The sequence below is a fragment of the Halyomorpha halys genome, unplaced genomic scaffold (genome assembly GCF_000696795.3).
Source record: "Halyomorpha halys isolate HHAL.00 unplaced genomic scaffold, Hhal_1.1 Scaffold385.1, whole genome shotgun sequence".
Lineage (NCBI taxonomy): Eukaryota > Metazoa > Arthropoda > Insecta > Hemiptera > Pentatomidae > Halyomorpha > Halyomorpha halys.
Genome location: NW_027112337.1, coordinates 949,590 through 970,537, shown reverse-complemented (window position 1 = coordinate 970,537; position 20,948 = coordinate 949,590). Strand labels below are relative to the sequence as shown.

The 20,948-nt window shown below is 33.1% G+C and overlaps 1 protein-coding gene across 2 annotated transcripts in view; it reads right to left on the bottom strand.

Annotated features, from left to right (window-relative positions):
- LOC106682043 (phosphoribosylformylglycinamidine synthase) overlaps positions 1–20,948 on the bottom strand; it is a gene marked incomplete at its 3' end in the record, with an annotated part of 47,329 nt that overhangs the window by 15,559 nt on the left and 10,822 nt on the right. For both annotated transcript variants that reach the window (XM_014422676.3, XM_014422675.2), the window contains 5 exon segments: positions 5,083–5,343; positions 5,428–5,540; positions 5,978–6,118; positions 15,726–15,838; positions 16,404–16,540. In XM_014422676.3, the coding sequence (XP_014278162.1) occupies positions 5,083–5,343; positions 5,428–5,540; positions 5,978–6,118; positions 15,726–15,838; positions 16,404–16,540 (765 nt within the window).

Here is a 20,948-nt window from a genome sequence, read left to right as displayed (position 1 = left end):
AAGAGTTATCCCGTACCGATCTACATATGCACCCACACCCTGGGACCCCACTTCTTCACTACAGACCAAATTCAACCAACACCTCAGGGACCTTTTACATTCCCAACAAATCAACTACCCCACGTACAGAAATCTTATTTCCTATAATTCTGTTGCCCCACGTTTTTATGGACTTCCTAAAATTCATAAGCCTGATACTCCACTCCGTCCGATCACTTCCAATATCAATTCTCCCTCTGTTAAACTCAGCAAATTCTTACTTCCCTCTTTACAAACCTTCAGTCACAATAATTCATATGATATTCATAATTCCTTTCACCTCCGTGATCTTTTATTATCTTTCACTATCCCTGACCACTACATACTTGTATCTTTTGATGTAGAGAGTTTATTCACCAACATTCCAATAGACAAAGCCCTCCTTATCGTCGAAGCCAACTGGACATCCATTGCACCCCACACTTCCCTTAACTGTTTTTCCTACCTTGAATCCCTTCAACTCTGTTGTAAATCTGGTTACCTCACCTTCCAGGGTCAGTTCTTTAACAAAATTTCAGGGCTGGCCATAGGAAATCCCCTAGCTCCCGATCTTTCCAACATTGTCCTAAATGATTTGCTTGATTCTGTTATCCCACTCTTTCCAGCTGATATTATTCTTATTTAAAAATATGTAGATGATCACCTTATCTTAAATCCTGAAAAAATCCCTGACATCTTATCCGCCTTTAATTCTTACCATACATGCCTTAATTTACTGTAGAAATTGATAATAATAACTCCCTTCCGTTCCTTGACCTCCTCATCATAAGAAACCCGGACAACACCATATCCACTGACTGGTACACCAAACTAACCTACTCAGGCAGACTTCTAAATTACCACTCCCAGCATCATTACTATCAAAGAATTAACGAAACCAAAAAACCTTATTCACCGTGGCCTTTCCCTTTCTGATTCCCATTTCCATGAAAAAAACACACACCACATTAAAAAAATACTCTTAACTAATAACTTCCCTCTACATATCATTCATAAAGTTATATACAACTACAAAAATCGTCTCACCACTTCACCTAATTCTTCACAACCCCTTTCTATCTCCTTATACAGATCACTACCATACACCCCCTCTCTTTCCGACAACATCCAAAAATTCTTACGTTCTGCTATACCTAACCTTCGTATTGCTTTTAGAACTCACAACACACTATCTAATATTTACACTAAACTAAAAGACCCTATCCCTCTTCTACACCGATCCCATATTGTATACCGCATCCCTTGCTCCACCACCAATTGTAATTCTGCTTACATAGGCAAAACAAAAAACCTCTTAAAAGACCGTATCAAACAACATAAATATTCAATTTCCTCACATAATCATTCTGCCTCAAAACTTTCGGAACATTCTCGTTCTTTAAATCATTCCTTTGATTTCGAAACAAAATGTTTAAACTTGCTACAGTTCGTAACCATGACAAAAGGCTCATCTCTGAAAGCCTCTATATCCAATTAGAACCTTCTTCCGTCAAGTTAAAAACCGACAAGCACAAATTATCATTAATATACTAGCAAATAGTTAATTTATTAAAAAAGTAATTTTTATTTTTTATTATTATTATTATTATTATTTTTTAAATTTATTTATTTTATTTTTCAGCCCACTTTGTAACGTATTATTTCACTTTTTAACTTTTTTTAACACATTTGTCGTCACCCTCTTATAATGTTTCCTCTTTTTAACTGTTGTCAAATACTCATAGCACTTTGTCAACTTCCGGTACTTGGTTATTCTTGTACATATATATATTTTTAACATTTTCTAAAACCATATGTCGTCACCCTCTCACACGCTTTCCTCTTCTAAATATTTTCTACTTTTTACTTTTTATTTTTTACCCACTTGTAATGTTTAAAAACACGTAGTCATCCCTGTAACGTATTTTTTAATTCGGAGTTTGGCCGTTCATGGTGCAGAAGCCACTTGGTGGTAAGATTTCAAGCTAACAGGTTCGTTTTATGTTTTATTCTCTTTTTTCCCCTATCTTTATTTTATCCCCCCTTCTTTTCTCAATTTTCCTTACCCACGTTATTAGTTATGTTCACCATATATTATTATTTTCAAATTTTTTTTTCTATTCATTTCTTTCGTTAAATTTTACTTATATTTTGCCTCTTTATCTATTATTATGGTTACACATATTTTCTTTCTCTCAATTTTATTTTTCTTTCCATAATTTTAATTTTTAAATTATTGATAAACTAATACATTCATATTTCTTTGCATTATATAACTTCATTTCCTTAATTATGTTATTTTACCAACTTATTCAATTACCTATGTATACATTTTATTTTCCACTTCTCTCATCACTTTATTTTATTAATTCCATTCTGTACAATTATTTACTATATGTCATTCTGTTTATATTTTCTCTCCTCGTATAAGTCATCCACGGTCAACTATCTCTCATGATTACAAATAATAAGTTCTAAAAGAAGAAGTTTTGTACTGGCCTAAAAATATTATTAATTAAAGTTGAACAAAATTATTTCAGTTAACTGTATAGTCTAATAGATTATAAAAGCAAAGTGTTACTATATTGAAGACAAAATTAGTTAAATATATTCCATAAGTGGTACAAAACAGGAAAAAAAATAAATTAAAAAGAATAGATATAATAACAATACATAAAACAAATATTAAAATATTAAGAAAAACACAATACCAACCAGGACGAATATTACAAATGGGAGACACAAATAAAAAAAACACTTTATTTTGATCTATGTCATCTGGAATAACAAATAAATCTATGGTATGTCTAAATAACATATTAAAGATAATCAAGCTATATTATCTTTCATACAATAAATCATAAATTAAAAATAGAAAAAGAAAAAACCAAAAAAGTAATGCTATTAAATTGGGAGTTCGAGGAGAAGATGGTTGGGGGTGCGGTCAAAGAGAAACACAAATAAGTTGGTGTAACCTATTTTATTGTCCCAACGTTTCGGCTAGAGTTTCTAGCCTTCTTCAGGGCTAAGAACAGAACAAGATAACAACCACAGTAAGTATAGAAAAATAAAAAAGAAAGTATAAACAGAATAACATAAAGTGAATAATTTTACAAAATAGAATTAATAAAATGAAGTGATGAAAGAAAAAAAAACTAAAAAAAAAAACTATAAAAAAACTAAAAAAAAAAAACTTCTCTCATCACTTCATTAATTCTATTTTGTAATATTATTCATTTTATGTTATTCTGTTTATATTTTATTTTTCTATACTTACTGTAGTTGTTATCTTGTTCTGTTCTTAGCCCTGAAGAAGGCTAGAAACTAGCCGAAACGTTGGCACAATAAAATAGGTTATACCAACTTATTTGTGTTTCTCTTTGACCGCACTCCCAACCATCTTCTCCTCGTACGTCATCCATGGTCTACTATCTCTCATAATTATAAATTGGGAGTCAGTTGAACAAAATCTATTTACAGGAAAAGATGATATGGTGTAAATGAAAGGATAACTAATTTGAAAAACAAAAAATTCTAAGGAATTAAGGAATGGATTCTTTTTTTTCTTTAAAATTTCTTTTAAAAAAAAGCGATTCAGATTCATTTTTAGTGTCCTCAAACACATCTCATAATTTGAATATGCTCTACTTCACAGTACTGAAATCATTTTGGCTGACTGGCCTAGGAAATTAGGAAAAAATATTTTTTTTATACAGAACTAAAGTTGATATTAATTTTTCGAGTCTTCAAAAACCACTAAATGAGAAGTTTCATGATATTTTGAGAATTAAATTGAATTTTGATTTATTTTTCGATTAAAGATCAATACTTATTCAAAAAATATCATGAAAGGGGTGGCTAAAGCAAAAGGTTTGGACAAAACAAACTTAGTTATCTATTGATTTTTGAGAGAAATTCACTAAAAATTTTGAAACGTATACCAAGGTGCAACAAAACCGCAATCTCCCAGTTCACTCTTAGAAAAAGTCATTTAGAACATAAAAGTTGGGAAGATCAGGCCAGGGGACAGGGGAAAAAAAGGAATTGATTGATCAAACATTTTCTTTTATAAATAAAAAAAAGGGGGGGAGAGAGGTTGATATCTAACAAATAGATAAATAGAAGTTGATACCATATATAATATGACTTTAACAGAACATAGTAAGTAGCAGCGGTTCCCAAAGGAAGTGCCACAAGCGAAGCCACTTCCTAAATATATTAAAAAAGAAAAAAAAAAGGGAAACTATTTAAAATTTAAATATCAAATATACACAGCATTCGGGTATTTACTTTAAACTCTTTTTTCTTATTTACTATATACTCAACCACTTTAAGGATAATTTTTGCAGCATTATACATTGTTTAGTCAACAGGGGTGCTGCAAAATTTTATTTAGCCCAATGTCACGATTCTTTTTAGCCCTTAGAAAGTGCCTTTGCAAAAAAAGTTTGGGAATCGCTGGTACATAGTACAGTATATAGCATAGTGTAGAATATAGTTACATTGTCCATTTATTTACTTAATTAAGGTAGAAAGTTGTTTTTAAAAGTTTCTGAATGTAGAGAGAGGTTGATAGAACATAGAATAAATATAAATAATGATTAAAAAAGAATATAATATATAGTATAGTGCAGAATGTATTAATTATTTACTTGTTTATTCAATAAAGGCAGAACACCATTTTTAAAGTTCCTGAAAGTTGACAGAGGTACATAGAACATATAATAAATAGTGTTTGTGTGTGTTTAAATGTAAATTTTATGTATATATCACAACAAATGTCAAATTTATTGAAGTACTTGAAGAACCAAAAGTTTTACTTTTCACAAGCCATATCTCAATATCTTAACAGGCTGGCACAAAAAAAAAAAAAGAAGTATTAACCAACTATGTTCTATATTATAAAATACTTTAAAAATTAGCAACATTAAATAATCTTAAAGAAGTGAGATGAATATAGTTCATATTTTCAATAAATGATAACCAGCAAAAAATTTAAAAAATAAATTTAATTTCTCAAAAAAAAAAAAAAGAAGAAGAAAATAAAATGTGTGTAATAATTACCTTTTTCTGGGGTCATTTTGGTCACTTGATCAGCATCCATTACTCCTATACCACCACTAAACATGATAGGTTTTATCCATTCTCTTCTTTCATCAAAAAGATCTTCAAGACCAAAACTTCTAGTAAAACCAGCAATTAATGGTTCACCAAATTTATTACCATAATCAGATGCTCCATTGCTGGCTTCAATTAATATTTTTAATGGTTTCTCAACATTATTGGGATAAATGTACTTTGAATTCTCCCAAGGTTGTTCATAACCTTCAAGTTAAAATTGAATAATACCACATAAACTGCAGTAATAAAAAATATATAAGTTTTGTGAATTTTAAAAAATAAATAAACCTGGTATCAAAAGATTTCCAACAGCATATCCAGCTGTTCCTGCAATGCAATATCCCCCTCTTCCAACTGCTTGTACATCACGTATACGTCCACCAGTTCCAGTTGTGGCACCACTATAATTGTAATTTTATAAATCATTAAGGATGATTATTGTTAAAAGAAATACAGTAAAATAAAATTTTAAAAAATTCAAAAACGATATTCCTAAGAAATCATAAGAGAATTTGAAGAAAATATATGCAAATTTTTACAATTTAATTTTATAAGAATCCTAATGCTTATTAGGTATCAAGTGTCAATGCTCCAACATAAATCACACTAAAAGAAAATTTATGGAGAGACTTCTTCAATAGTAAAAGTTGTGCAAAACATGTTTGGAAAAGAAATTAATTTACAAGCAAACTGATCTGCATCATAAATTTTATTAATGTCACAATTCGCTACCTTCCAAACTTTTAGTTAAATAGGCATAATAATTAAACAGAAAAGATACAGAAACTGTTAAAGAGATAAAAATGCATAATAATTTATAATAAAACAAAGAAGTTACCTAAATGGAGAAACTCCGGTAGGAAAATTATGAGTTTCTGCCGTAAAAGTGAGATGATTAAAAGCAAGTGATGTTTCAAAAGCACTAGGTTGGTGAACTTGGCTGGGCAAAAGTTTCTTAATTTCAAAACCGTAAATTGCACTGAAATAAAAAAATATATCTATATGTGTGTATATATATTGTAATAATCAAAAATTTATTAAAATAAAATGAATTGAAATTTGATGTTTTTTTACTCAATTTCTGATATCTTAAAAATAGCTTGGGTTTAAATTAAAAACTTTAATATAAATAAATAATAGAATTTTATTGAAATTTTAAAATATAATAGACTCTTAATCTCAGGGCGGGTTTCTAGGCAATCAGAAACAGACACTTTTACTATTCACACTTAATTAAATTAATATCTATTTTACACAGGTATTTAAATTTAGGTATAACAAAATTAACCAATTTCACAATCTTCTTTTGATGATTTTTGGTATCTTCTTTTCTATAACGCTATTTCCTACCGTCAAAAATAGCTTCCAGTCCTTCCAAAAAAGCTATGTCTCTCTCACAACAATGGCTTCCAATCTTTCCTGCTTCCAGCCGACGGACGTCCTCTCACCAGGCAATCCAAATTCAGAGTCCCTTTTTCTTCTTGTGTCTCTTGGTTGTCTTCTTTTTTCAAGATGTCCACCCTTGGAAACATCATTTCACAACGAGTGCAACCCAAAAACCAAAACCTTTCTCGATGTTCCATGTAAACATCGATTATTGCACAACAGCTAGGGATTTTTGCAAATGATTTACTTTCTGAATATTATTCTTTTAGCACTATTTCTTGACATCTATTTTTTCTTAAATGTACTGTATTTTCAATTATGATGGGAAGAGTTAAAATAGTTTTTATATTTGAATCTACTCAACATGGCCTTGATTCCACGGACTTTTTGACTGAAGGATACGTACCGTCATCTTGGTTTTGTTTTGAATCACGAATTTATTATGGACAATGAAAATTGGTTATTTTGCTTTTTGGTTCAACAAAACCAATGAACAATATTAAAATGATACATAAAATAAAACATATTAAAAACCCTTAATACATCAAAATATACCATTTACTCAAAAAGAGCATTTTACAATATATATATAGTAATATCCTCTTTTATGAGTAAATAGTTATTTTTATATATAAATGATTTTAGTTATGTTTTTATTTTATGTATCAACGTTAAATATTGCAGTTACAAAAGATATCGTTCAAAGCCAAGATGGCGGGGCATGTCTTTTCAAAATTCTGTTGAATCGTGGCCATGTTGAGCAGATTCAAATATTTTAAAAACTTTATTTTAACTTCCCATCATAATTGAAATTACAGTACATTTAAGAAAAAATATAAGTTAAGAATAAGTATTAAAGAAAATTATTCATAAAGGAAATCATAGAAAAAAACTCAAAACCGTAGTGCTACAATCAATGTTGAAGGGGAATGAGAGAAGGGGAAGGAAGAAAACTTGGTTTTTGATGATTTGTTGCTTAGGCGGGAGATGACATCGCCTAGAGGCAGAATGTCTTAAAATCCCTTAATTACTCTCAGTGGTAGACATCTTGGAAAAAGAAGACATCAAAGAGTAATCCAAGAAGAAAAAGGGACTCTTTGCTTGGATTACTAAACAACACACACCCGTGAATGAGATGAGTGAAAACTTTTAGAGGACCAGGGATTTGTTTAAAGACAGTGTTAGTTTGTTGAACGAAAATCATCCATCACCATAAAAGAGCATAAATTGTTTAGTGTTGTTCTCAACATATTATTAAAGATAAGTGTTCTGATTGCCTAAAAACCTGCCCTGAGATTAAGATTATAATATTATATATAATAAAATAAAAATTCTCATATTTATTTAATATTTAATCTTTTTATTTGACTTTGTCATCTTCAAATCAATACTTTAGATATGAGAATAACTAAAAACTATTAATTTTCCTTTTTATTGATTTTAAATATTTTTTTAATATTACAATATATTTATATAGTAATATTCAATTTTTTTAAAAATAAAATAAAAGGAATTTTTAATAGTTTTTACTTATTCTCTAATACAAAGCATACTTAGGCTCAAATGAAAAGCTTTAATATAAAATAGATAGAATTTTTTTTTAATTTTACAATATTTTAGGCTCTTAATCTCAGAGCAGGTTTCTAGGCAATCAGAACAGACACTTTTACTAATAACACTTAATTTATTTTACAAATGTATTTAATTTTAGGTAGAGCGAAACTAACCAATTTATATAATCTTCTTTGATGAATGATTTTTGACATCTTCTATTTCAACAAACAACCACTGAGTGTAAACAATCTTTCAACAAACAAACACTGACTAACCAAAGCATTGGTTCTCTTACTCTTTTCAACATACTTCATCCACCTATGATCCAAACAAAACAGTATCTTATTCTTCTTAGATGTTCCTTCGATGTCTCATTTTTCTTGATGTCCCACTGAGATAGACCAAGGATGTTCAGGACTTCCTGCAACCTGGATACGTCAACCCCTCAGTGCCTAAAATAAAAGTGAATCCAAAAACCATGCTTTCTTCCTTCCCCTTCTTTAGGCGATCGTCCTCAACATCGATTGTAGCACTATGGTTTTGAGTTTTTTCTTGTGATTTCCTTTATGAATAATTTTCTTAAATACTTATTCTTAACTTCTATTTTTTCTTAAATTTACTGTAACTACAATTATGATGGGAAGTTAAATAAAGTTTTTAAAATATTTGAATCTGTTCAACATGGCCACGATTCAAAGGACTTTGGACTGGTAATGAATAAAATTAGTTAGCTTGCTTTTTTGATTTAATACAACAAATAAACAATACTGAAACAATACATAAAATAAAAACATATTAAAAACCACTTATATACAGGTAGTTTAAAAAAAAAAATCTTGAAAAAAGAAAAATCATTATTTTGAATCAGCACCATTCCAAATGATATCTCAACAAATGTTTGAAAGAAACTGTGTTAAAAACTTGCAGCAAACAGTCAGGTGCACAAGTAGTATGTTGGGTTTTCCATTCCAAATCCTGTACCATGCAAGAGCCTGGTGGTTAGCTGATAGTTTTGAACCGATTGGGAAAACACCTTATTTTTTTCCAAGAATGAAGAATACAAAATGGAGGAAAAGACGTACAATTACAAACAGTCTGAGTTCCTAAAATATGTTTTAACCAATTTGAAAATTATTATTTTTTTTTTAAATGATACTTTTCATTTATTGATAGATATTACAATCTGCCACACAGTTGTGGGCAATAGGTAATAGTGATGAATGATCAAATTCATACTAAAATAAAATAAAATAAAAATAAATAAATACATTTTTAAAAAAACACATAAAAATAAATAAAATCTCTCTTAAAATATATACAAACAGAAAGATAAAGAAAATGAACATAATCAAACTATGTGTATGAAAAAATAAATAAATAAAATAAAATAATAATAAAAATAATATCATCTCAGGTTACATTTACATTCTTATAAACAATATTTACACAATTGACCTGAGGATCCCTGAGCCCACTCTATCCCCCACGAGTAGGGGTTAGAGGAGAACTCAAAATATCCTAGCGCATGCCCTCGCCACATCACTGGTAGTGAGCCAGTGCAGGGTAAGCAAGTACGCTAAAGCCGCAAAAACTCAACTTGAGTGGAGAATCTGACCATTGCCAGAACTCCAACTGTCCAATTTTATTTTATAATAAGTCTCTTGGACACTGCCGTTTCAACCTTCTAGGTGGATTATAGGGATGGGTGGAACTAGATGAGGTTTGAACCAAAGGATTAGGATGGTTGGAAAGGTTTATATGGAATTTTGAGAATTTGGTAGGTATGAGGTCAAGGACAAAAGGAATAGGAAGGTCATGGGGCAGTGTTCAGTTGGAAACGTAATAGGGAGCATCAACTATGGTTCTAAGGATTGGATACATTTGATGTTCGATTGTTTAGCTGTTCCCCAAAGTTCAAGTCCGTAGGTCTAGATAGGTATGAGTATAGTCTTATAAATCAGAAGTTTGTTTTCTAGTGAGAGATGAGAGGTCCGGCTGAGCAGTCGGTATAGTTGGCTGAATCGTCTGTAGAGTTCTTGTCTTTTAAGTCTAGTATGTTGGTTCCAGGTGAGTCTTTTGTCTAAGATGAATCCTCGATGGGGTAGATATTTGAGTACTCAGAACCACTGCTAACTCAAAAGGAACGATTTGAGAGGTAGGTTTAGGAGGATTTTTTCAAAATGTTTTGAGAGGATTGGAAGTAAGCTAATAGGTCTATAGGAAGCAGGATTATTAGGAGGTTTTCCTAGTTTTGGAGAGAGAATTATAATGGAGTGTTTCCAAAGGACAGGAAAGTGGGTTGTTCTTAGGATACAATTATAGAGATATGTAAGGAATATTGTAGCTTTGGGAGGAAGTTGGCAAAGGATTTGAGGAGTCAGAAGATCATACCCTTGAGATTTACTTTTAAGTTAGCATCTTTAGTTGATATTTGACCTCAGAAGGGATGACTGCTCTAGGAGGTAAGGAGAGTGGGATGATCATGGTTTAAAATCGTGCTTATAAACATTCATTCTCTGACCAAAGAGTGATGAAAAGATTAAATGCAAAATGTATGTTAAATTGGAGAAAATTTAAAATAAATTACCATAATACTATATGAAAATAATATTAGGAGATGTGAACGCAAAGATTGAAAGAGAAGAAGTAAATTATCCAATAATTGGTAAAAAAAGTTTGTATGGATATAGTAACGATAATGAAATAAGACTAATAAACTTTGCCATCTTGAAAAATCTAATAAGCAAAAGTACTACGTTTAAACATAAGGATATTCAAAAATATACTTAGACATCGTTAATAGGATAATTAACATGAGATCTTATCGATGGGCAGAATGTGGGTCAGATTATGATCTAATAATCATGAAAATTTGACAAAAACTTGATATAAAGAAGACAAATGAAAACAGTTTCTAGCCTAAAATTTTCTATCAAGAGAAACTAAAAATCCCTTTAATCCGAAATCAATCCACGCTCGAATGAAAAGTAGATTTGAAGCCTTAGAGCCATTAGATGAGGGTTCCTTTAGGGAACCTTTGCATTCGATAAGGTCTGGCATAGAGGTCTCCTATATAAACTAAAGAAAGCAGGCACTCCAAAATACCTATACAGTATTCTGAGCTCATTCCTCAATGGTAGAGCATTTTCAGTCAGAATTAATAACAAAAATTCAACCCTTAGCTTCATGCCGGTACTCCACAAGTTTCAGTCCTTTCTCCCATTTTGTTCAACTTCTACCTTCACGACATCGTTCAGTCCACACACACCTCTATAGCTATGTTCACTGATGATACAACTGTGTTCTCTCAACATGATGACATAATAATAGCTAGAAACACTTTTCAAAGTCACCTTAATGATTTAGAACAATATTTCACTAAATGGATGATTAGCTTGAACATTGAAAAATGTAACTCAAAAGTTTTTACACTTCAACGCCCATCAGAACCACCGGATTTAATCCTTAAAGGTAAAAATGTGAAATGAAATCCTGCCAGTGAAACAGTAAGATACCTGGGAATTCACCTAGATCGCCGCCTTACCTGGAATCACCATATCAACATCAAACTAACTCAAACTTATGCATGGTTAGCATTGCTATATCCTATACTAAACAGAAATTACAAACTAAAACCAGAAACAACTGTTCTTATATTTAAAACAATTCTCAGGCCACTGCTGATGTATGGCTGTGAAGTCTGGGGAGCGGCATCCTTCACGAAAAGAAAAAACCTACAATCTTTTCAAAATAAAGTCCTAAGAATCGCAGTTAATGCTCCTTGGTTCATAAGAAATAGCCAATTGCATCACGAATTACATATGGAGTCAATAGAGGATCACATCAAAAAACGGTTCATGAAGTTTCACTCCCAGTTACTGACAGTTAAAGGAGCTATGACCTACAACCTGGGAAACCCAACCTCAACCCGAAGACTGAAGCCCAGACTGCATGCAGCAGGACATTCTGTTATAAACTTTAATAAATATAAAATTAATTCATAGTCACACTACCTCAATTTTACTTTTTATTATTACTCATTTTATCTATTCATTATTATTTTTTATTTATTTTTTTTTTTTCTATTTTCTTCTCTCGTCCCTTTTTCAAATTAACTCGTTTCTTTTCACTATTAGAGGTCAATTGTTTGTTTTATTTAAGTGTACCAATATCATTATTTTCTGTTATTAATTTTACATTCATCTTTTATTAAGAAGTATTACTCTTATCTATATATTTTATTTTATTTTTTCTTCTTTTAATAAAAATATTGTATATAGTTAGGGGTGTCTTTTGTACGAGACTATACCCCCCCCCCTTATAATCAACTGTTAAAAAAAAATACATAATATAACGGTTATAGCAACCATGTAAGGCCCATACCAGGCTGATGTATAAAATAAAATAAAATAAATTAAAAAAAAACAATTAGGGAACCTTTAGGTGAGGAAGATATTGAAAAGTAATGGGAAGGAATCAGAGATAATATTAAGTAGATCGGTGATTTATGTCTCGGGAAAAGCAAAAGTAAAAAGGAACAAACCTTGGATGTGAAAAGAACATAGAAAAGTCTTCAAGTTAAAAACTCTCAATAATCCTAACAAAAACAATATTACTTACTTCTGGACCTTGAAGAATGAGACATCTAAATTCCTCAGAAATAAAAGAGAATATCTTAAAAATAAAAAATAGAGCCAGAAAATAACAAAATCAAAAATAACGTAAGAGAAAGGTATTAACCGATTGCATAAATTTTGGGGCTCTGTAGTGATGGATATAAGAGATGAAAATAATAATATTTTAGCTAATCCGGTAGATATATTGAATACATTTAAGAAACACTTGGACAGTATTCTGAATACAGGAAATAATCTTTAATCTCCTCCAACTGAATACCAAAGTGCTGAAACGTGGATAAAAGGAAAGAGTTAGGAGGAAGTTAAAATAGCCATTGCAAAATTAAAACCGTATAAAGCACTGGGAACTGACAATATTCCTAGTGAACTAATCAAGGCATGTGATGAAACTTGAGTTTCTAAAATTTACTTTTTGATTAAAAAGATTTGGGAAATTGAGGAAATGCCTCAAGAATGGAGGGAGTCTCTACTTATTCCAGTTCTCAAAAAGAGGCAGAGGATGACAGATTGTAATAACTACTGAGGAATCTCATTCCTTCTTGTATGTTATAAAATATTTACCTTAATCTTAACTAGTCGAATCACGGAATATGCTGAAGAAATTATCGGAGATTACCAATAGGTGAAATTGTTCAACCATTGATCAAATATTTTCATTATGTCAAATATTACAGAAAAAGTTGGAACATAACAGGTAGTTCATCAGCTTTATATACTATTTCGAAAAAGCTTATGATTCTATTGACCACTAGAAGCTGTATAATATTTTGTTTGAAAGGGAATACCAAAGAAGTTAGTAAATCAAGTACGGATGTGCATGAATGAAAAGTTTTTTAAGATATCAATTTGTTATCATTATTATGAGAGATTCGAGGTTAAGACAAGTTTAGAACAAGGTAATTTGGTATCACCTATCTTATTTAATCTACAATACATTGTTAAAAATGTGATATCTATCGAAAAGGGTTTAACTTTAGGTGGTAAATTACCTGTGCTTGGGTATACTGATGATTTGGCATCATTAGGTAAGGATGAGGAAACTATAAAACTACATTGATCAACTCTAATAAGGAACTAGATCTCTAAATGAATACGGATAAAACAAAATATATGGTTAACAGTAGAAACGGGAACAATTTTGGTGATATAGATATAGGAAGAAATACACTTGAACAAGTAGATAGGTTCAGGTATTTAGGTTTTAACTAGAAAATATGAAATGGATGAGAAAGTGAAAGCGAGATCAAAAGCAGGAAATGCTTGTTATTTTTCAATCTCGAAATTGCTTAGTTAGCACCTTCTGTCTAAAAACTTAAAAGTTAGAATTTATAAAACTATTATCCTTCCCACTGTTCTGTATGGATGTGAAACTTGGCTTATTACACTAAGGGAGGAACAGAGCTTTAAGGTTTTTGAAAATAAAGTGTTACATAATGCCTTGTGTGTAGTGCCTCAATGTAAAGTGATGGGACTTAGTAACAAACTGATCCCTAAAATATAATTAAGGAACCAACGGATAAACATCTGAGGATAGACCTAAATGTAGATGGAGGATTGCATTAAGAATAATTTGGTAGATTTGGGTTTGGAAGGGTGTCAGTGGGCAGATGTATGTAGAGAACGATTGGAGGTAACAATGCAGAACCTTCAGGTTCGCTAAGTCTTTATTATTATTATGATCAAAATTCACTAACACAAAATGTGCAAGAAAACTTGAAGCTTATAAACATGATAGGATGATATTAAATATACAAAATCAATAATATTGATAAAAGTCACCATCTATGCAAAATCCGTAAAATTTCGGTGTCGGATTTAAGTTTCCGATATTTTCGGTTCTATTTTCGAATTTGTATAATGCCGTGGTCGGGGGCTCATTTTCTGATGCCCCCCTTGTCGTGGACACCGGAAGACCCCGCCACTGCGATGCCATCTTAATTCTCTATCGTGGCATGCAAGATAGAACCTGGACTGCCCCTACTATGACGCCAGAGTTGAGGACATGCTGGCACCTGGTGAAGATACATGGTCTTCACCATTTTCGCCCACAGCTGAACCTGGGCAAGGGGAGTGAAGAAGACGTAACTGCGGTGGCAAATACGCTACACACAGATAAGCCACTGTTCTATTAGCCATGAAACCACCCAAATTTATTCTGGTATCATATTATCAGAAATAAATAATTAAAGCTAACACTCTAACCCTAATTGCCCCTCCAGGGATTGACACTTGAATTTAAAGAAAATATATGCATGTTTATTGACAGAAAGGTCTCACAATTTCAACCGCGTCTTGTTCCACACCAATAAAAAATTCAACATACACTCAGGATACCTGAAGTAAGAAACGCACAGATTCCGACGTATACATTCGGTGATTGGCATATGATAAGAAATTTGTGATCAAGGTATACTACAAGGATGTTTTATCTTGAGAGATTTCCATACTCAATTTTTGATGCTGCATAATTCTTTTTTATTCATATTTCTTCTGAAGATCTAACCTTTGTACTTAGATTCCACACAATCTCTACTATGGTCACAATAGCATCTCTTCATTTTTAGGTTGTAATTTGTATTTGTAATATTATAGTTTATTTTCTAATCCAAAATATTTCAAAAATAATTAAAAATAAGATTAAAAAAATGACTATACCATTACACCTTTACCATAATCAAAAAAATGTATTCTTTATATTAATTAGATTATTCGCGCCATTTGGGTACATCTCGCAAAAAAGAATTCTTTATTGAAATTACATCTTTCTATTGAAAATTTCAGAACTAAGGACCCTGGATAAGAAGTGGTAGAAGTGATAAAGTCGACTTGAGGACCAAAATAAATTTCATTAACCATAATTAATACCTACCAGTTTAATTTTGAAATTCTCTAAACTCGAGAAAAAAAAAAATGTCAATCAAGTCTTGAACATTTTGTATATAAACTTATAAAAAAACATTACTATACATCCTTATTGAAAAATTAGTAATACAAATTTAATAAACTTACCTACTATTATCAGAAAATTTTATGATATTATTGGGATTTGAAAATCTTTGGGTTTCTATAATCATATCTATCAAAGATTTAGACTGAGTCTCACCATTTATCACCATTTCTCCCTGAAATAAATGTACAAAAAAAAAAAAATCAATCGACTCAACAAACTATTGGTGCAATTTAACTTATTTTAATACCAATGAATGAACTTTATCAAACTACATTTGTAATGTTAAGCCTTATTTGCAATAATGAAGTGACATTGCATGAATTGATTTAAAAATTACTAAGATCACTTGTAAAAGTAAATAACTCTATGTGGTTATAAACAGCTACTATTGATTGAAAGTTAAAAGATCATCTAAAATATTCCCCATGTAATTGAAAGATTACACAAGGATTATATTTTATGATTTTTTCTATATGTAAGCATATATCTAAATACAACATGCATACAAATACGAGTATATGTAATAATTCACTCATACAGACATCAATAGGTTTAAAATTATACAAATATGTGACTTGAAATTAATCAAGTGAAGCAGAACCAACATAAAGATAACTAGTAGAATAAACTGTAATGAATGAACTTGAACAGAAAATAATCAGTTTGATGTTAAATAAAAGTTTAATAATAAGTGAACATTCAATAGGAAGAGTAAAGATGGAGATAATTTTAAATACCTTAAAAAACCAGTGTCGGCTATGCTCACTATTGGATTGGGCTAGATCAAAACATTCAACACTAGTTGGATTTCGTTTCAATTTATTTTTGAACAGACAATAGTAGAAATCTAAATCCCAATCATCAAATGCCAAACCTGAAATACATATCAATTTTTATTAATAGAATAAGTAAAAATTGACAATTGTATCATACCAGACATTCTAGGTCATTTTTATAAACCCATAATCACTAAGTAATGCATAATTGCCTAATATGAAATAATAAAAATAATTTCAATGAAAATTTTATTTTATTAATTATTTAATAGAAAACAAAATGGCTACATGGCTAACCATAAGTAGTTTGCCGCAACATATACGAAACGTACGTATGTATGTATATGTGTATGTTAAGTATTGGCAAAAACAAAATGTCAAAATAGAGAATAAGGAAAAAGATCTAACTAACACACTTGAACTGCTGTAACATACTGGCTTTATTGTATTCGGTACATCTCTTATATACATTCGATCAGCTGATCCCCTCAGTCAGCTGACATCGAAATAACAGCTGACTCATACCGTAACTCCCCCCACCAGTTTACAAACGATCCTCGTAAAATAATACTATATAACAATAACAATAAAGAAAAACTATTTACAATAAAAAAGAAAAAACTATATACATATCATTGAAAAAGCTCACAAGTTCCCTTAAATAAACGCTACATACATAATTTAAACCTAAGAATAAAATTTTAAAAAAATATCATACAGTAAATGAACAACCTTAAAACAAAAAAACAAACACTAAATAGAATAAATAAGTAAATTTTCTGTAATCTAATCTAGTATGGGAACACTTCAATTTTTATATTGTCATTGCCAGAAGTTTTAATTCTTCAATATGGACAGTTCTTCTCTTTTTGGGTTCTCTAATACTTTTTATTGTTACAATATTGTGTTCCCTTATAATTATCACCCTGAATGGACCTTCGTATCGCTGTATCTCTTTACCCCTGTTAGACCCCAACTTTCTATATACAATCGTCCCGATTTTGATTGCTCCCATCCTATCTTTAAATTCTCCCGAGTTACCCTCCTGGATTTTTCCTTTTCCATTCTTCCCCAGGCCTTTTCCCATAACTTACTTCGAGCAACATGGTTGTTGTGTATTTCCTCTCCGTCTGCTGCCGTGCTCTTATAGTCCCGCCTGTGTCCTCGAAGCCCAAAGAGGATCTCAAATGGTGAAAACCCTGTAACTGTATGTATGGAATGATTGTATGCCACAATCGCCTTAGGCATTGCCACGTCCAGTTCCAGTCCCTGGTCAACCTGATATAGTCGAAGCTGGTCACTCAACGTGCCGTGAAGCCGCTCTATTCCTCCTCTACTCTTGGGGTGCCCTGGGTTGTTGAGATGCCATATTACATCAAGGTCCTTCATTTCTGTTCGAATCACGGCATTGTCAAATTCTCTTCCAGAATCTGATCAGATGCGCTCCGGAACTCCGTGAAATTGAAACCACATTCAGAGAGCTGCCAGCACTGCTTCCGACGACTTTTCCTGCACCTGGTGCGCCATCGCCACCTTACTGAAGAGATCAATTATGGTGATCCATTTAAATCCTCTCCATGGATCTATGAATCTGCGGTAGGTGTCTCCTCTTGTCTGCCTTTTGGTGGATGTCTGTCATACTTTGTGCGTAGACAAACTTCGCAGTTTCCTAAAACTTTAGTGATCGTCTTCTTCATCCCCCACCAAAAGTACCTTCTCTTCAATGCTTGCAGGGTCCCCAAGATTCCTAGGTGATTTGTTTTGCCCTGATGATATGCTAGTCACCTCTCTCTGGCGTTCGTCTTCCTGAAGGGTTTCCACCATCAGCTTGCATCGGGCGAATGTCCTGTCCATTCCTATGTATTCATCATGCCATAGCCGCTTGATCTTCTCCCAAATGGTTTCATTCCCAACGTACAAGTGACACTTTTCTCCAGCCTTGGAAGAATTATTCAGCATTTTACAGATCTGGTTGTTTTTCACGCCTGGCTGCGACCAAATCGTCGTGATATTGCTCCTCCCATACTTGTTACACTCAACTTTGACTAATCCAGTGATTCTTGTCTTCCATATAATCTGCCGCCTCATTTTGTTAATGATGTCCTCAAGTTCCTCCATATCTATTGGTCTTCCTTCCTCTGAGCTCTCGTTAGACGAAGATTCTTCCCTATCATCTTCCTCCACCACATTCTGTTCTTCCTCCTGTCCCTGTGTCCACTGCCGCAGGAATTGCCCGGACGGTTCCCCGACCTCTTCTTCTACTGCATATACTGTTATTGCTCGAGATAACCAATCAGCTACCACATTTTCTTTTCCAGGCTTATATGTGATTTCCATATTGTACTGTCCCAATAACTCTTTCCAATGTGTAATCCTGGCCAAAGACTCCTTCAACTTTCCCACCCATTGCAGGGGCCTATGGTCAGTGTGTACTTTAAACTTTCTTCTGAACACATAGAGCCTAAAGTGGTCATCAGCTCACACCATTCCCAAGAGCTCTCGTTCCAGTGCACTGTATCTGGTCTCCGTCTCTGTCAGGCGCCTACTGGCGTATGCAACTCGGCGATCTCCTCCTTCACTCTCTTGAGACAACACTGCTCCCAGCGCGTACTCACTCGCGTCCGTAGTGATATTAAATTGGCGATTGAAGTCCAGGAATGCAAGAACCGGCTCTTGTTGCAGCTTCTCCAAGCACCGCCTTATATTGCCTTCGACCATCAGTATGATGATCACCTTTCTCCCTTTTTTGAGAAGGTTGTTGAGTGGGACGAGGTACTCAGCCATTTCTGGCACAAATCTATGATAATAATTCAAAGTTCCCAGCAACCTCTGAACTCCCATCACATCCCTAGGAACCGCCATCTTCCGTATAGATGCAACTTTATTCGCATCAGGTTTAACTCCTTCCCTGGAAACCGTGTGGCCCAAAAAATTAATTTGTTCCTGTCCAAGCGATGATTTCTCTCCAGATAACTTCATTCCGGATTTCCTAATTCTTTGGAATACGCTGTGTAAATGCTGCAAGTGTTCTTCTTCGCTGTTACTGAACACTAGGAGATCGCCCATATAAATCTGACATACAGATTCGTCAATTACCTTCAAAAACTCATCCATCAGGCACTGAAAGGTTATGGGAGCATTTTTCAGTCCAAACGACATTCTTGTAAATTCGTAGTGTCCTCTCTCGAATGTGTATGCCATCTTATGTTGATCCTTAGGGTGCATTTTGATTTGATGACATATGGCCTTCAAGTCCAATGTGCTGAATACCGTTACCCCGCTCAGCCTGTCCAAAATTTCTTCAAATTTGGGGATCGGATACTTTTCGTCAACGGTATTCTCATTCAGCTTCCAGTAATCAATCACCACCCTGTACTTTTAGTAGATTCACCAGGCGCGCTCTTCTTCTCCACTGCCCACAACAGACTATTGTATGGGGAAGTGCTATCAATAATTATTCCCTGGCGTTTTAAACTTTGAAGCTCTTCTCGGATGTGATGACGTAGCGCCTGCGGGTATCTCCTCTCTTTGACGTATGTCACTTTGTCTTGTTTTAGTATAATCTCATGGACTGTTCTCCCGGTCATCCCGAGCTTGTTTCCTTCTTTGAAAAAGATATCTTCATATTCCCTACTAAGGCTTTGTCCAGTCCTCGGCTTGATTGATTGCTCCGACCCGAGCGCCCGTGTTCTTCCGCTGAAAATGACATTTGTAGATTTTTCCTCCCAACTTAACCTTCCATTTTCTCCTGCTATTCCTAACCCAAGCTCCCACCTTCCCTAGTAGGTCACATCCCACAATTACTTTATATTCTCTAGGCATACTTCCTACAATATGTACCTGCAAGTTTTCCCTACAAAATCCCCACCCTATCTTCACTTCCCCCTCTACTTCACAAGGGCCACCCAGGGTGATCAATTTACATTGGCATTTCTGAATCTTGAGTTTTCTCTCTCCATCACAGAGCTTTTGCAATGCTTCTCGGCACATGATGGTGTTGGAACTGCCTTCCATACGGGCCTCTACCTCTCTAGCTGTGTTGCTGTGTGTACTTTTACCCACTTAAGTGTTGTTGCGTGGGCTCCCGCTAGAGAAACTTCCGGTAGTAGGGCAAGCTCCAGGGGTGGAGGAGTCACCTCCATGGGAGGTGGGTTCTGAACCCCATTTTGATTTAAAGCTTCCAGGTTCATGACCGTCTGACAATACCGTTGGCAGCCATTATTTAAAAAAAAAAAATGAGAGAATAGAAAAACAAAAACAAAATTTGAAAGCTGAGAAAACTATGATAAAAAATTCTCCTTTAAAGCAAATATTACTCCAGTATCTAAAGTTACCGGGTTTCGGCACCAGTCAAGTATTGGCAAAGCAAAATGTCAAAAAAGAGAATAAGGAATAAGGTCTAACACGCTTGAACTGCTGTAACATACTGGCTTTATTATAGTCGGTACATCTCTTATATATATTCGATCAGCTGATCCCCTCAGTCAGCTGACATCGAAATAACAG